The sequence below is a fragment of the Amblyomma maculatum genome, chromosome 7 (genome assembly GCF_055883805.1).
Source record: "Amblyomma maculatum isolate TAMU_Amacu chromosome 7, ASM5588380v1, whole genome shotgun sequence".
Taxonomy (NCBI): Eukaryota; Metazoa; Arthropoda; class Arachnida; order Ixodida; family Ixodidae; genus Amblyomma; species Amblyomma maculatum.
In genome coordinates this window covers 6035895-6051178 of record NC_139350.1, presented here as the reverse complement: position 1 = coordinate 6051178, position 15284 = coordinate 6035895, and the positions used below count along the sequence as shown (strand labels likewise).

Genomic DNA, 15284 nt, shown 5'->3' with positions numbered 1-15284 from the left:
CACATTTCTTCAAAGCGCTGGTCATTGTTCAACGACAGGCCACCACTTCTGGTGTTCTTCGAAAAGAGAAAAATGTTGCGGTAAGTTTTGTTTACATGCGTTTCTAGGGGTCGCCCTTTCAACTCGCACCCCTATACGTTTCATGGTTTTAAAAATACTTCGGCTTGGTAATGAGATTTCCCATCTTCACGATCAGTTCTAGGATGTTCATAGTTTCTCTGTGCCGAATAACGATATCGTAGGTGCCCAGTGAGAAGAAAAACCTGCTTTGAAATCTTACGGTTCCATGTATTCCTGTGAGCGCTAACCCTACTTTTCACCCCCAGTCGGCTGCGGTGCCGTCAGCACCCCCTTTGTTTGTCAACACGGTGTTGGTCTATACCAAACAAGCCACAGGCATCGAAATTATTGAGCCTATATTCTGGTCTCATCGCTAGCTTTTTGTTAGGCAACCGGAGAGGCCTTAACACCTGACTCTTTTCTGCCATTGAGGATTTGTGTGAGGCAGTTACTGAAGGCTCAGTTAGTTATATACGACTATAACAAGCCAATCAACAGCTAGGCCATACAAAAGAACCTAAGCTCCCATAAGACAACCAAAACTGTGATGTCATCACTACTTTGTCATTACAGCTCAACTCAGATGCAAGTCTACCACAAAAGCCAGCAGGGCAAAAAATTAACAAGCAGTTATTATGTGACTGTTTTTGCAAGCCTCACGTGAGCTCAACTCTCAACTCGTTTGACATATTCTCATTGTTTGGCTATCAAAGAAAAAAAAAAATTGCACTATTCACACTTGAACCTGGTCAATTACTAGCACAAAAATTACCCCTGCAAATGAACTCCACAGTCTCTGAAGCAAACAATGGTACTCCTGAGCCCACACGAGGAACCAAGATGATCACCTGCTGATATATGCCCGGGAGAACAACCTGCAGCAAAATAGATACGGATGAAACCTGCATGAAGCACACAATCAAAACACTATCTGTACTGGTGCAGCGCGTATGTTGAGTTATCTCAAAATGACACTGAATAAAAAAAACAAAAAGCAACACAGATAACTACAAGAAAAAAATCCTGTTGCGAGACACTTGAAGCAAAATGCAGGGAAGCAGACATCATTCCAAGTGTTTCACTCGTCACTGAGCACAACAAGTCGAGAAAACTGCATTTTTGATTCCCACAATTATTTGCAGCAAATGAATTTGCTCCAATTTATTTTGACAGATTAGGTGAACAGGGTATTTGCATTGCCCTTCCAGGCATTTGCAGTTGTCACAGTTTTTCTTTTTTTTTAATCAATGGCTTCATCGAAACTGCCTTCACCCCTTAAATAACCAATTTCAACTTGAGAGCAATTTTTGGAGGCTGGTACAAAAAGATTCATAATTCCTTAATACAACAGATCACGTTTAGGCAAAAGCAATATTGGCACACTGTGAATATGCATTGGAAAACAAGTACTGAGCATGGCTTGCACATGATGCTGCTATGACAATTAGGTGCAGCCCACTTGGCGGCGATGCATTCGATTACTGAAGCCACATGAGACAACAAGCCACTCTCAGGGAGCAATCAATTCTAAAGTTCCTTTTGAGCAACTGGTAATGACTTTGCAGGACTGAATCTTCAGCCCACAGCTTCAAGCCACTAAGCAGCATTTTGTGAAGCTATGTGCAAAGATGAGGTAGTCATTGGCATGTCCAACTATTCTGCATGGAGCACTAATTAGCACCTTCGATCTTAAGGGACCAAAGAGCGAAGTTTAAGCACCCAACTTTTTTCACTGCAATGAAGGCCTTGCCATGTAAGGTGCTCGATTCCACAAGGCCGTAGAACAACTTTTGCTCTGGATCACCACTTTTATGCACAAGATGCAGGGAGCCATGAGCAGCAAGTGTGAATGCAAGTCGGCAAAAGTGAGGCGCCGAAAACTAAAATAAATCTAACCCGCCAGACAGCGATTAGTCTTCATTTAGTTAGAGCAGCAACAACTTCAGTTTCTACACCGTTGCAACACACCTCATCATCGAGTTTTAATCTGTTCACGGAATACAAAACTTCATGGCCACCAAATATAGTGACAAAAGCTAAAAGCGTACCATCAGCGATGCAAAGGAAGCATCGTTTTCATCAAAGGGCACGCTGCAGAGAGCGAAACACAGCACCCAGAAAAAATAAGTGACTTTATACATAGATGTGGTCACATGATGGGCTGTACCTCTGATGACAGGGTTTCACCACAAGATGGCACACCAGTTTGTTTTATGCACTTTTCAATGCCAAGTTAATGGTGTAAATCCTCATGCCTTGCAGAGAAAAGCAAGATCATTTCATTTCCGCAATTGTCTCATGACATGTTTTGGTCAGAAGTTGGTTTCTTTGACAGAGTATACCCCCTAAAACAACAAAAGGAGACAATACTTTAGTTATATTCAAAAAAACATGCCCCTACACCTCATGCTTTTCTATTTCATGAAGATTCATTGATAGATCATGACCTTCTCTTACAAGTTTTGCATTCTGCAGCTCATTTACCTTTCTTCTGATGCTATGAATTGATTGGTTTGGTTTGGTTTATGAGGTTTAACGTCCCAAAGTGACGCAGGCTATGAGAGACGCCATAGTGGAGGGCTCCAGAAATTTCGACCACCAGGGGATCTCTAAGATGCACTGACATTGCGCAGCAGATGGGCGCCTTGTTTTTCGCCCCCAATGAAAACCATGGTTTAATAAAGGAGTGATAATATTTTTAAGTACATTAGCTAAAATTTAAATTTAAATAAAATTTTAAATGCGGTACGCAGGTAAGTGCCGAGCACTGTGCCAAGACAGAACTAAACCTCAGCACTGCAAAACATGCCCCTCACCAGTGATCCGCACAGCTGAGCAGATGTGTAACACACTCCCCCATCCCTTCCCCCTCCCACATTCCGAGCTGCACAGTCTGCTTCCAAGAAAAATTATGGCTGCGCATACCGAGAAAGAAAGCACGCAGAAAGATGCCACTGACTCGTGACTAAGGTTTGTTCTTTCAGGCTGAAAGCCTTGAGGTATGCATGTACCAAATTATTGGTTGCAGATGTTATATTTTTCAATGTTTTCCAATATATGCAGGCACAACAAATACAGGGAGCTTATAAAAATAAAAATTGAAATTTTTTCCAAAACGGAGCCATGAAAAGAGTGTATTCTAAAAGAAGTTTAGTTTTCATCATTGATATAATGCTCTTACTTGAGCCATGACATAACCAGCAGAAGACATGGAGGGGGTGTCAACCGTTTCCTAGGAACCAGCTCTCCAGTCACACCAGATGAAGGAACCGAGGAAGTTCCAAAACATTGTCTTAATTTCTCTTTTTGGACAGTTTTTCAGTCTAACTTGAAAGAGGTTGTTAGATATGCCAGTTTTCTTATGCCGTTACGAGGCTTTCACAATTTCTCATGCGGTACCCCAGAGACCTAGAAGGTTTGGAACGATAGCATGAATGTGCACAGGCCACAAAAGATTATGCATCATATAAGTATCTAAGTAGTACTTGTATGACGATACCCTAGTATGCTTGCGATGCTGCCAAGGAGCAGTGCATATTGCTGTTACCATTGTATGCACAAAGCCTTCTGCAATGGGCCAGTCTTGCGAGCTGCTTTTAAGCAATGTGCAAAATTTTTTTTTTTGCAAATTGTCGCCACGTGCGGCCAGCGCTTAATAAAGTGTCATTCCTTTGTACTGCGGCAATCACGGCCATAGTCATAGCACTCTGGAATTCACACAGGTTTACAAGATTTCTCGGACTGTTTTCAGGTGGCACTTATTTATAAGGTTACTATAGAGAATGTCAGAAGGACATCCATGAGGACAAGGATTTAATTATTTAATCACAGACTGAACAGTACTGCAATTTATGAAGTTAAAATTGGCAACTTTTTTTTTTTTTTTTTCTTTTGCATTAAGAATACAATGCTTCTGTTGTTGGGGCCTATTCATGTAAAACTGCAAGTCCCCCCAAAAAGAAATAAAATATCCAGAACTCACCCTTGCATTTGCATTAGCTTTACTGCATTGGAGTCGAGGCAGGTGGAAAGTTCTGCGTGGTGATGAATTCCTGTGACTGTGCACCTTGCTTGGCTTGCTCCACCTACCTGTACAGGTCAAGAAGAAGCATAACAAATCAGTTTTTAACATGCCTTTAAGGAAACCTTACTAAGGAACGCTGGGCATGGTCATGTATCCAGAAGCTCAAATTAAGTTTTACAGAAAGCGAATACGTTTTTTTGTATGTACAGGGTCGTCCACTTTAAGCAAGAACATGCAAGTGCTTGGCCAATCTCTTTGAAGTGCCAATACATTCGACTCAGTTGAGAAATGCTTGCTACAGTTTGGTTCGATATGCAGCCATCGCGGATGGTATGATGCTTTAAAGAAAGCGACCATCTCCTCACACATTCACCATAGAAGTGGACGACCTTGTACATCGCCAGCATTGAGATATGGTCACCAGAGCTGGGACAGAAACCACAACATTGGGATTAGCGAGCTGAGAGCCGAAGCCTTTAAGGCCGAACCACATGGCAGCGGTTCTTCGGCGCCGACTCAGCGTCTTGTCTATGAGCTTCATCATTTGGCACGTGCCGGAGAGGGTGACCAAACACATGACGGCATATGAACTGGCGTCCGCAAGCCAAGGTATGGGGGAAACCTGAAAGTTCGAACAACTGTCCCCCGTCCGTAGCTGAAATCATCCTATTCAGCGACGACGGGAACTTACTGGGGAGGGTGGAGGAGGCAAGGGGAACAAAGGCGCAGGCATGCGAGCGAACAAAAGAGGAGCTCTCGCTTCCGCGGAAACGAGCTGCGCCTGTGGTGGTGGGTGCTGCATCTCCCCCTGCGTGGCTTATCACTGGTCCCCGCCTGCGAAGTATTTCTGGCTTCGACGCTGAGACCTGGCATTGCCAGATACCTGCGTATTTCAGCGGTGCCGTGCTTCAAGGGCCAAAATTGCACTTCCGGCGATGCCGATAGCCGAGGCGCTGACGCGGGGCCAAAGAAACGCTCCCGTGTGGTTCGGCCTTTAAGCCACCGTGGCACAGAAATAAACATGAAAAGAATAGGCAAGTACCAAGGGAATGGTACGAGCTGTTTCATTCCGCTTGTACTTACCTCGAATCAGTAAATGTATGAAAAGTACTTACCTCATCAAGCCTGTCGTCATTTATGCAATTATAAAGTTCTCCAGCTTATCAGCTAAATTATCTTGTGTCCAATCTCTGCCGTCCTTTGTCTGCCACCGCTGCATGCCTGAAAAATGTTTGAAAACCATTAACTTGTTAAGAAACATACTTCGCTACAATACACACTTCGTCCATATAAGCCATGCGACTTGTGCGAATGGTTGAATTGGTTTAGAGGGTTCAACATACGTCTCACAGCAACTCAAAATATAAGGGACGCCGTTGTGAAGGGTTGCGGAAATTTTGTAACCATCTGGGGTTGTTTATCACGCACAGATATGGCACAGCACACGGCGCTTTGCCTTTCTCCTCCACCGAAAAGCAGCTGCTGCGGCCGCGACCAAACCTGTGTCCTTGGGTACAGGTGTTAGGATGGGCAAATAAAAAGAATAAAAGTGCCCACGTCTCGAGCACAGCAGTCGAGTGGCCTAACCACTGAGCCACCATGGCGAGGCTCTCAGCTGATATTAAACGATTACAAGAAGCGTACAGAAGCGTATGGAAATGTTGGTACACATGCAGGGTGACGAATCATGTTGCTTTCCGCATTCCCGGCGAAATGCCGGCTGCAGATTCTCGTGTTTGCAGTTGGCTACCAAGGTTTACTGCTTGGCCTGCCGAATAAATGCCTGCTCAAACTCGTCACTTGTTGCTGTTAACAATAAAATCAAATTCCAAACAAGCGCACATACCCAACCCGCTTAACTGCCTGAATCCAACGCTGCCATCACACTTGCTCACATGGTTTTGAATGGAAGCAGTAGAATAAAATAATCAAATCAAATTCAAATCAAATCAAATTTTATTTTCCTTTGCACAAAGTACAAGGATGGAGCAGCCGCAAAAAGCTACTGCTACCAGCAGCTTGACGAGGCGACTGCCCCCACTCATGACAGCAGCAGAGGCATAATATGGAACAATCCACTATCAAAATAACAAAATGAGAGTTACAAATGTACTGTATTACGAGACAATATATATAGTCTCACAAAAAAAGGAAAAATAATAAGGAAAAAAATCTCACTATCAAAATAACGGAGCGTTACAAATATACTGTCATACGAGCCAACATATAGTGCTTCACAAGAAGGGAACATGGGAACGACGGATCAAGCGGAAAATTACGCTGAGTTCATATTTCACATTGTTGGATTATTATACCCCAAGAACAAATGTTTCAAACATCTTTTAGACATCGTAGTTATATCGATGGACTGATGAGCATAACTGTTGAGGAGGACTGGCAGAGTAAAGCTTAATGACTGCTGGGCATAGTTGTTTGGCGGGGTTGGTATATAGAACACATCTGGGCGACGTGTGTTGTATTTCTGAACAGTTGGCTTCAGTGTGGCGATGTTATTGTAAAAAAGGTTATTCTTTTTTACAGCTGTGGTGTACGATATGGTAAGACGGTAGTCATAATATTCACAAACCTTAATAACTGCAAATTGTTTAAAAAGTTCTTCTGTGTGGGAATCATACTTTATGTCAGCTATAATTCTTATTACTTTCTTTTGTAACAACAATAATTTGTTTAAGTTCGTTTTGGTTGTTGTTCCCCATACCAAATGGGCATACATCATTTGGGGTAGAATTAGAGAATTATAAAGCAACAGCTTAATCTTCTGAGGTAACACATGCCTACATTTGTTTATTGTACCAATAGCTCTGCAAACTTTCTTGTAGGTGCCATCAACATGTTGATCCCAAGTTAGGTTACTGGAAAAATTAACACCCAGAACCTTCATACTCTCTACAATTTCAATCGGAGTGTTATCAAGCGCTATTTTAGGTGTGGAAACACATTTGTTTTTGGGTCGGAATAATGCCGTTGAAACCTTCTTGGTTACCGCTGCCAGATGGGAAGGGGACTTAGCACCCAAAAGCATTCTGCCCCAGAGTCATGTATAACTCATCAACCCATCATCATCTGTACAACATTCCTCCCAGGGCCAATGTGGGGCTGGGGGAGCTTTTTTGTTTGAGGTGCGGGTCCCACCCGGGCACAGGTGACACACTCAAGGCGGTTGCACCATTCACAGAAAAAGCCTTAATTACTACTGTGGCAGCAAGCCAACAAGGTGACCGGACCTCCATTTCATCTCGAGTGCCTCAAAGGGGGACACCGTGCTTACCTGTGAAGATAAGCACAGTGTCCTCATGACCACCACAAGTTGGATAGGTTGTTTGCAAGCCGGCTCGTATAGACGCCTTTTCCTTAAGAGAGAGTACAAAACGATACATAAAGAAGGCCCTGCTCGCTTGCAAGAAGTCTGCAGTAATATACTTCCAACTGGGACAGATTAACAAGTTTATGATGATGGAGATGAGGTGAAAGGCTGGGAGTGAGAAGTCTAACGAGTAGCTTTAGGGGAGCTGACACGACATTGATGTCTGCCTGCTCTTTGCGAAGATGCTCAAGGCTGTTTGCTGCCTGAGCCCAGAACGGAGATGGAGAGCCAGACCTAGGCACGCAGTGTGAGAATGTGCTCTGAGCAAAGAGTTTAAGTCAAGTGCTAAGAAGGTAGGAAGCCAGACTACTGGTGAGGGACGTATCCAAGTCCAACGCTACCTGGGTTCACCTGATGTACAGAGCTGCAGCTACAATGCTCAGATCTAGGATGCCAAGGCTTCCCCTATCTCTAGACAGCTTCACCACAGCTCTTGTAAGTGAGCCTGTAGCCCCATCCCATAGAAAACAAAAAAGGATCCATTTAAGACTGAGCTTGGTACGCACTGACAAAGGTGTTATGCTGGCAACGTAAGACAAAATCGAGAGCAGGAGGGACCTTGTAATCGTAGCTTGGGCTGTGAGTGGACACGAACGTTTCCCAAACTCTTGCGCCCTGGCCTCGACCTTTTCTTGGGCCTTGGACAAGTTCGCGTCTGACAATCCTTCCGGGTTGAAGTAAAGACCGAGAATCCTGACCTTATCTTTCACGGGGAGGCTGATGACCAAAGTACAATGCAGCACTCTTCGAGCGATTTAGCTTAGCCCCACAAGCCCTGGAGAACACCTCCATGACGTCGATAACGGAGGGGCTGAATGAAGCATCATCTGAGACAACTATGGTCAGGTCACCTGCATAGGTAAAGATGGGGGCTGGTGGTGAACCAGGAAGAAGAAACCTGTTAATACGACTATCCCGAGAAAGTCTCTGGAAAAGAGGATCAAATGCGAGCACGTAGAGGGCTGGAGATAAAGGGTACCCCTACCGGACTCCACGGCCTACATCAAAAGCCTCACTGACAAGACCCTGTATAGTAACCGAAGAGGTTGGCTTGGAATATATTACCCTGACCATAGGCTGAAAGTCAGGGCATATGCCAGCTTCATCCGGGACTTGGAACATGTATGGATGACTAATAACGTACGAATTTGTGCCATCTCTACTTGCTTAGCTTGACGAGAATACGACAGCAACTGAAAGTACCTATTGTGAGAAAAGAACCAACTGCGAAAAGACAAAAAAGCGACCAGGGGAAAAGCTAAGCAACGGGGTAGCCTCAGCGGCCACAGCAAGAAACCTAGGGACTTAGCAAACGTCGCTCCTTGCGGAGGGAACAGTGAGATCCTTAAGAGGAGAAGGCAAATTCTCCCTAGGGGAGGTGTACGCGGCGAACCCATTGCTGCCTGACAAGTACAACGAGGGTGAGAAAGTTATCATTCTCACCGCCATCTGAGTCCCAGTCCATTTCCGATCCCGAGGTTGAAGTGGTCGAGCCGGGTGGAGTCCTCACCCTCGGGAGCCCCGCGGGAGTTGGGCCGCGCCCCGCCACGACGTTTTTTTTTTTTTTTTTTTTCCTTTTGGTTGTGACATTCAAAACAAATGTACCGCTGGCCTCGACGTTCTCCTTTCTTTTCTTTGGATCTTTATCGCCTACACAATAAAGTAGACGTTTAGTGCCTAGAAAAAAAATCTCTTTTCTTTTTTTTATTGTGGCTTGGATTGACTAGGATTTGTGCATTCAGCGCGGAACCGATCCACCGATCCTTGCGCTGTGCTCCGGTAGCTTTTCGGGAATTATGGTTTTTAGTTAGTATGCCTAACTACATTGTAATGAGCAAATAAGAGATGAAATCAGCTCATTTTGTTGTAAAGTTATTTGTTTCGCATTATTCCTAGCTGCGGTAGAAGCAGCCACTTGCCACTGCGGCAACTACCCTGAACTGCCTGAGCGTTGACTGCGTTGACTACACTTAAGAAAAAAATAGGGTAAAGTTTATTTTCTTCTTTATTGCTAGTAAACAAGAAAAATAAATTTTCAGATTTAAATTATTTAGAACTTAGACTAAAGTAAACTTAGTTATTTTGTTTTTCTTCTTTCTCGTGTCTCGTCCGTGCAAGCCAGCAGCCTGCCAAGCCTGCCGTCACCTTCGTGGTCAGTCATCTGTCGGCCATATTAGGTGTCCACCTCCGTTTCGAAGATTATTGAATCGCTAAGTGATTGCACCTCGGGACTCTGCTGCGCGCCCGGGGCCTGCGTCGACCGGAAACAGCCAGCCAGGTGAGGTCTCATCTCCCAACGCCCTGCCTTAGGGTCGCGCCCGCATGAGGCAAGCGCTCCCGATTCATTCCCGAGCTGCGCACATCGGCCACTCCGCCTGTGTGCGCCAGACTGGCCAAGCGCTTCGAAGCTGGGCCAGACTGATTGCCAGCTCGGTCCTAGTGCGCGCACCTTCCATCAGCGCCGACGGACGCTCTCGACGACTTCGGGGCCGAAGCCTGTGAAATCGGAGTACTCGCGCTGTGCTGCTCGTCTCGCGGGGACCTCTTTGTTCGTCCCGTGGGAGGGGACGGCTCGCGCAGAAACCGCCTGCGCGGCAGGCGTGAACACGCGTATTTCATTGCAGTGCGCTGTTCGCGTCGCGACCACCCTCTCGGGTTCGGGCTTTCCTCGCGATCGCTCACGACCTCGACTAGTTTTGAACGCAACAACGTCGCGGCCGGACCTTGACCATTTCCGTCATTCCCAGCTGGTGAGTTGCCAGCCTTCGGTGTATTTTTTTCCTTTTTTTTTTTTTTTCCTTGTTAAATATGCGGTCTTGCCCCTGCGATTCGGTGTGTTGTCTTGTCAATCTTGGGCGAAGAGTGCCTACACCGCCCCGCGATAACCTCGAATCTAAATGTTACGCCGCCGTCGGATAGCGAGCGCTGTGCGGCTCGCGAGCAACGTTCGAGACCAATGCTTTTTTTTTTTTTTTTTTTTTCCGGATGCGCTTGCTGGTATGTATGAATCGCCGATCAGTTGTTCGTGGGATAGCTTTAGCTTTGTCTTATGTTTCTCCTTTTGCTTTCCCGTTTCGAAATGGAATGTGTCGCGGCCGTTATCTCGAATATATACAAACCTTGACTTGTGTTCGATCATTTGGAACGTCGTCGCGTGCGCCGTTTTGCGCCCCTCACTAACCTGTCGCTGTCGTTGTCTTCCTCTTTTTCGTGGTCAACATTTAATCACGTTCGGCACCCGAGCGTGCGTTCATTTTGCTTGTGTGCGATCGTACTGCATGCCGTGAGCTCTTGGCCACTTGGTGCTGCTGTGACTGGTCGAACGAAGGTGGTATTGCTTTTTGTGCGCATAGCCGTATTTCCACTAACCATGACTGAATTGGTACTTCGCATTTTAGTCTACCCACGGCAAAGAGTGAACGACGTTGCACATCGTTGATAGAAGAATGTTTGCTGCCGCGTTTAATTATCTGGAATTCTCCATCGCAGCTAGTTAGTCAGGGCAAAGGTTTACAATTCCGAAACGTGCCCTCTGAATTTCTTACTGGTTTTTCTTGGTTAACGACTCACATTTTTATTCTTTTTATCGTCCAAATGCTTTAAAAGAACTATTTTGTTTTCTGCAGTTAGCTGCTAATTGATGTTTGCTGTTAGGTGTGAGAAAAGAATTACCCAGAGCTAAGGCAAACTTGTAGCCATATTAGGTTTTGCTATAGGTAACCACAATGAGACGTGAAAAAAATATCTGCACATTGAGATATGCATATTGGGTTCACATTATGAGGCATTTGCCCTAATTGTGGATTACAATCGCATTTTTCACAGGATGTTCACTGCGTAGGCCCTTTGATTAGTATGTGGTGGTCATTTGAGCAGGGATCTTGTAGGTTTGCTGCTGTTTGGCATGGTGCATTCATTTCACTTTGGTTACCACTGGACATTGTAACTTGTAGTGTTCATGACTGTGCATGCAGAATAAATGGACACCATCTGAGCTGCATAGCAGGTTTGACAACTAAATTTTATGACGCTAGCGATGCATGTTTTCCATGCAATGTTTCACAACTTATTACTTATTTTACTTGCAGTTTCTCTTATTTGCCTACAGTGTTGCATGTCTGGCCTGTTGTGCTGGCACCTGCAAACTGTGCTGTTGGTAACATTGTTCTATTCTGTCATGAACCTTACTTTTTTGATTGGACATTGTGAATACACTTTGCACATGTCTCCTGCTGGAATGCACAACATTCTGTTGTTGGTGCATTACCTCTCTATGGGCTTTTTTGTATCATCCCTTATCTCAGCTTCTAGATATAGGGTTGTCACCTATGATGCTTATCTACTCCTGGAATTTTAAGCTCTTTTTTTTTTTTTTATTGAGGAAACTCGACCAGGTTGCAGGGCTCCCTGTTGTGTGTACAATGTGCCAAGAGAAGGCATTAAGCTCGCCATTTGCCTTGTTTTGTGGAAATGCCACTTTTAGGCACTAATCGTTTCGTTGCGCTGTAGCGGAGTAAAACAATTTTAGCCACGTTGTTGATTGCAGGTGACGACCTATCAGAGCTGAAGGAACTGACACCAGCCAGCAGGATGACTGCAGGGCCGTACAACTACTCGTACATCTTCAAGTACATCATTATTGGCGACATGGGCGTGGGCAAGTCGTGCTTGTTGCACCAGTTCACTGAGAAGAAGTTCATGGCAGACTGCCCGCATACCATCGGGGTAGAGTTTGGCACACGCATCATTGAGGTGTGCGGTCAGAAGATCAAGCTCCAGATCTGGGACACGGCAGGCCAGGAGCGCTTCCGCGCTGTCACCCGGTCCTACTATCGGGGTGCGGCTGGTGCTCTGATGGTCTACGACATCACCAGGTGCTCACTTTTATGGTGACCAGTGTGAGGTGGCACTTCTGAGCTGTGCTGTTCTGTCATTGAGAGTTGAATGCACTGATTATACTGCACCTTTATGTTGGATGTTTTACAGGCTTGCAATGCCTGTGAAATTTTCAATGAGGGTGGAGTGTGGGCTGTGCAACTGCCTACGGGTTATTACACCCCATCTGATGGAATCAGGAAAGCCATTGCTACAACTGAAGATGTGCTTGTCACTGCTGTATCTTAAAGGTCTGACCATGAGAAGTGCAGCAGCTGATATGCAGGACTTCAGTTCGTAGCCATAGTCCATATAAGTTTCTCTTTGAGTATTGTCTGCACAGGGGCTGTAGCCACTTCATTTGGTCGTTCAATTCTGGTTGACATGTTTGCATTGTTTGTAACCAATATAGCTGTTTTGTATTGTGAATGCACAAGTTGGTGAGCCCGAATCGAATTGCAACTAGCGTAGTTTATACTATATACTTTTTGGCACTAAGACTCCACAATGTTTCTTAATTATATACAATAAGAACCTTGTTAATTTGTAGTTGGGACCGTAAAAGATGTTGAAATTAAGAAAACATTTTGTTCCAGGAATGCGGTGCCGTTTTTATTCGATAAACTTTGCAATCGCCATATATTGCTGCCTTAAACTCAGCTCTCTCAGCTCGTAGTCATTGCTGACCGAAAAATAGTTTACTTCCAATATGTGTTGACGCATATACCTCCCTCCCCCTAGCTTCACTCACAGGAGAGCACTGTGGCACGTAATGATATTATCAAGGACTATCTGAAGACAGTGGAGATAAAGAGCGGCACATTGCCATGTTTTCCACAGTCTTTGTTTGGCACATTTGCTAACAGTGAACCACACTGCAAATGGCTCTTTAGTTTGTAGCTTTGATTTCTACACTGTGCATGCCCTGCACATTATTAAACGTTTGCTCTCACAGTACCTACCGATCATCCAAGGGAATGACTGCCAGCAGAATGAAGATGAGCATATGGTCCGGAATTGGAATTTTTTGTAGGAGATCTGACTGCATGCAAATGATTTTTTGTGATGCATAAAGGGGCTTCAATGCCAGCGTTAGACATTTCTTTGACCATGGTTGAGTTGGAGAGGGCGATGTGTTGCCCAAGTGCCCACATCACGTTTGAAACCGAAATGCATGGCTGCATTGTAGTGAAGTCTCTTCTTTTTTTAGCAGTGTACTTCGACGAACTCTAAGCTGTATCATAGGCGGATTTTTGTGCTAGGAGTACTGAGGCCGTGGTGCTTGCTCACATGTCGAGCATCACTCTGCAGCACCGCCCCGTGGCTCTGAGGCCATAGATTGCTTGATGGCGGAATCGGACATTCTCTCATAGCACCCTAGACCTTGGAGCTAGCCTGACTGTTGCAGGCTGCTGCTTCAAATTATTCTTTCAAATTTACGCTACAAAATGTGGGACTGCAGAAGTTCATGGAATTACCAGTGCTTTCGAACTATCAATGGCGGTCAATCGTAACATTTTGGCCATAGTATGTGGTGCTAAAAATCTGTATTCACATGGTCCATGCGTCTCCCGAGCAGCTTTGGAGCAGTAGACATTCTACTGGGATGCATATTTTCATTGCAGGGCTGGTGCAATTTGGCACAGAGAAGCTGCCAGCCTGACCTCAGCCTCTTGTATCATATATGCAGTCATCACTATCAGTAGTTAGCCACATGCTGTAATAGGCTGTTTATCAGTCTGAGAGTGGCCTGTAGCATGCAGCAGCAGTATAAAAAGGACTGTTCAACTGTGCCAATGGCATCTGTCACACCTATGAACTATATATACTACACACAGCAAAGTGTCAGTGTGTGAAATGCAGCATCACTGGCTCCAGTGCAATGGAACAGTGATTATCATGTTTCATTTTGAAAATGAAAAGAAATAGTGGTTCTTGCCACGGTAAAAGCAACACACAGTGGTCCTGGTGCAGGAAAAGTAAGCCCTTTTGTACGGCACTCAGTCCAGCTCGTCGAATTGAGCTCGGTGCTTTCTCAGAAACTTCATAGTTAAAGAAAAGTTTGTTCCCAGACAAGGATGAATTGTGCTTCAACTATGAAGTTTCTAAGAAACGTGTATAGCATTCCTTTGTAGCCATATGGCTGCGCTTCGATGGATGCTACGCCACTCAGGGATACTTCCTTTTACTGATGTAGTTAGTCGAATGGACGTGTTGGACCCACAGTCACTGCAGTGCTTCTTAGTTTCGATGGAGGTGAAATGAGGCATCTGCGTGCTGTGCGATGTCAGGGCACGTTAAAGACCCCCAGGTGGTCGAAATTGTCTCGGAGACGACCACTACAGCTTTTCTTTCTCTCTTTCTACTTTCACTCCTATCTTCCTCCTTTCCCTTATGGTGCGGTTCAGGTGTCCACAGAACAAGTCTGACAGATACTGTACATTTCCTGTGAACCAGTTATAACTTGGGGGTGGTAACTTCTGCTTCTGAACAGCATATTTTCATTAAAAAAAAAAGCTTGCAGGTAGGGGGGCCAAACTTTCTTTAATCTGAATTTTTTTATTGCTTCTTTAAATTTAAGAATTCATGCCTTTTTCAGCTGTTTGTTTTCTTGAGCATATTCGCACAATTTTTTCCGTGTGTAATGCTTATATTGAATATTATGAATGTTTTGTGCACTCAATTTCAGTCTCGTTGGCACGAGCGATGTCAAGGGCTCAAAAGCGCTTACATTGACTGCCGCCGGCTGCAGTTCTTTGTCATTGCTGGTCGTGCTTTGTCGCTTTTTGGGAAAGGATGACAGCAGAGGCGGCTGCACAGCTTTTCGTTTCGCAGCCATCTCCAGTGCACAATTCTAGCTCCCACGCAGTCTGTAATCGCAAGCCTCATTCGCATGCATCAACTACACCATGGTGGAAAATTGAATGTTTAGGAAGTGTA

At 45.0% G+C, this 15284-nt stretch overlaps 2 protein-coding genes across 16 annotated transcripts in view; one reads left to right on the top strand and one right to left on the bottom strand.

Moving 5' to 3' along the window:
• The window catches only part of LOC146182647 (serum amyloid A protein-like), a 123638-nt gene extending 114451 nt beyond the window's left edge, over positions 1–9187 (bottom strand). For 7 of the 14 annotated variants that reach the window (XR_014708626.1, XR_014708627.1, XR_014708624.1 and 4 more), the window contains exons 1-4: positions 8913–9187; positions 5200–5305; positions 4043–4149; positions 833–935 (exon numbers count right to left, since the gene is read on the bottom strand). The gene's annotated coding sequence lies outside the window, so the exon portion shown is untranslated. Of the gene's footprint in view, positions 1–832; positions 963–2185; positions 2406–4042; positions 4150–5199; positions 5306–8912 lie in introns of those variants that run through there. The other 7 variants (XR_014708632.1, XR_014708635.1, XR_014708630.1 and 4 more) reach the window with 5 other exon arrangements.
• Positions 9188–9571: 384 nt separating this feature from the next.
• The window catches only part of Rab14 (RAS oncogene family member Rab14), a 61405-nt gene continuing 55692 nt past the window's right edge, over positions 9572–15284 (top strand). Inside the window, exons 1-2 of one of the 2 annotated variants that reach the window (XM_084608886.1) lie at positions 9572–9747; positions 12016–12343. In XM_084608886.1, coding sequence (XP_084465012.1) covers positions 12060–12343 — 284 coding nt within the window. In that variant the 5' untranslated portion in view covers positions 9572–9747; positions 12016–12059. Of the gene's footprint in view, positions 9748–10001; positions 10220–12015; positions 12344–15284 lie in introns of those variants that run through there. The other variant, XM_084608887.1, reaches the window with a different exon arrangement.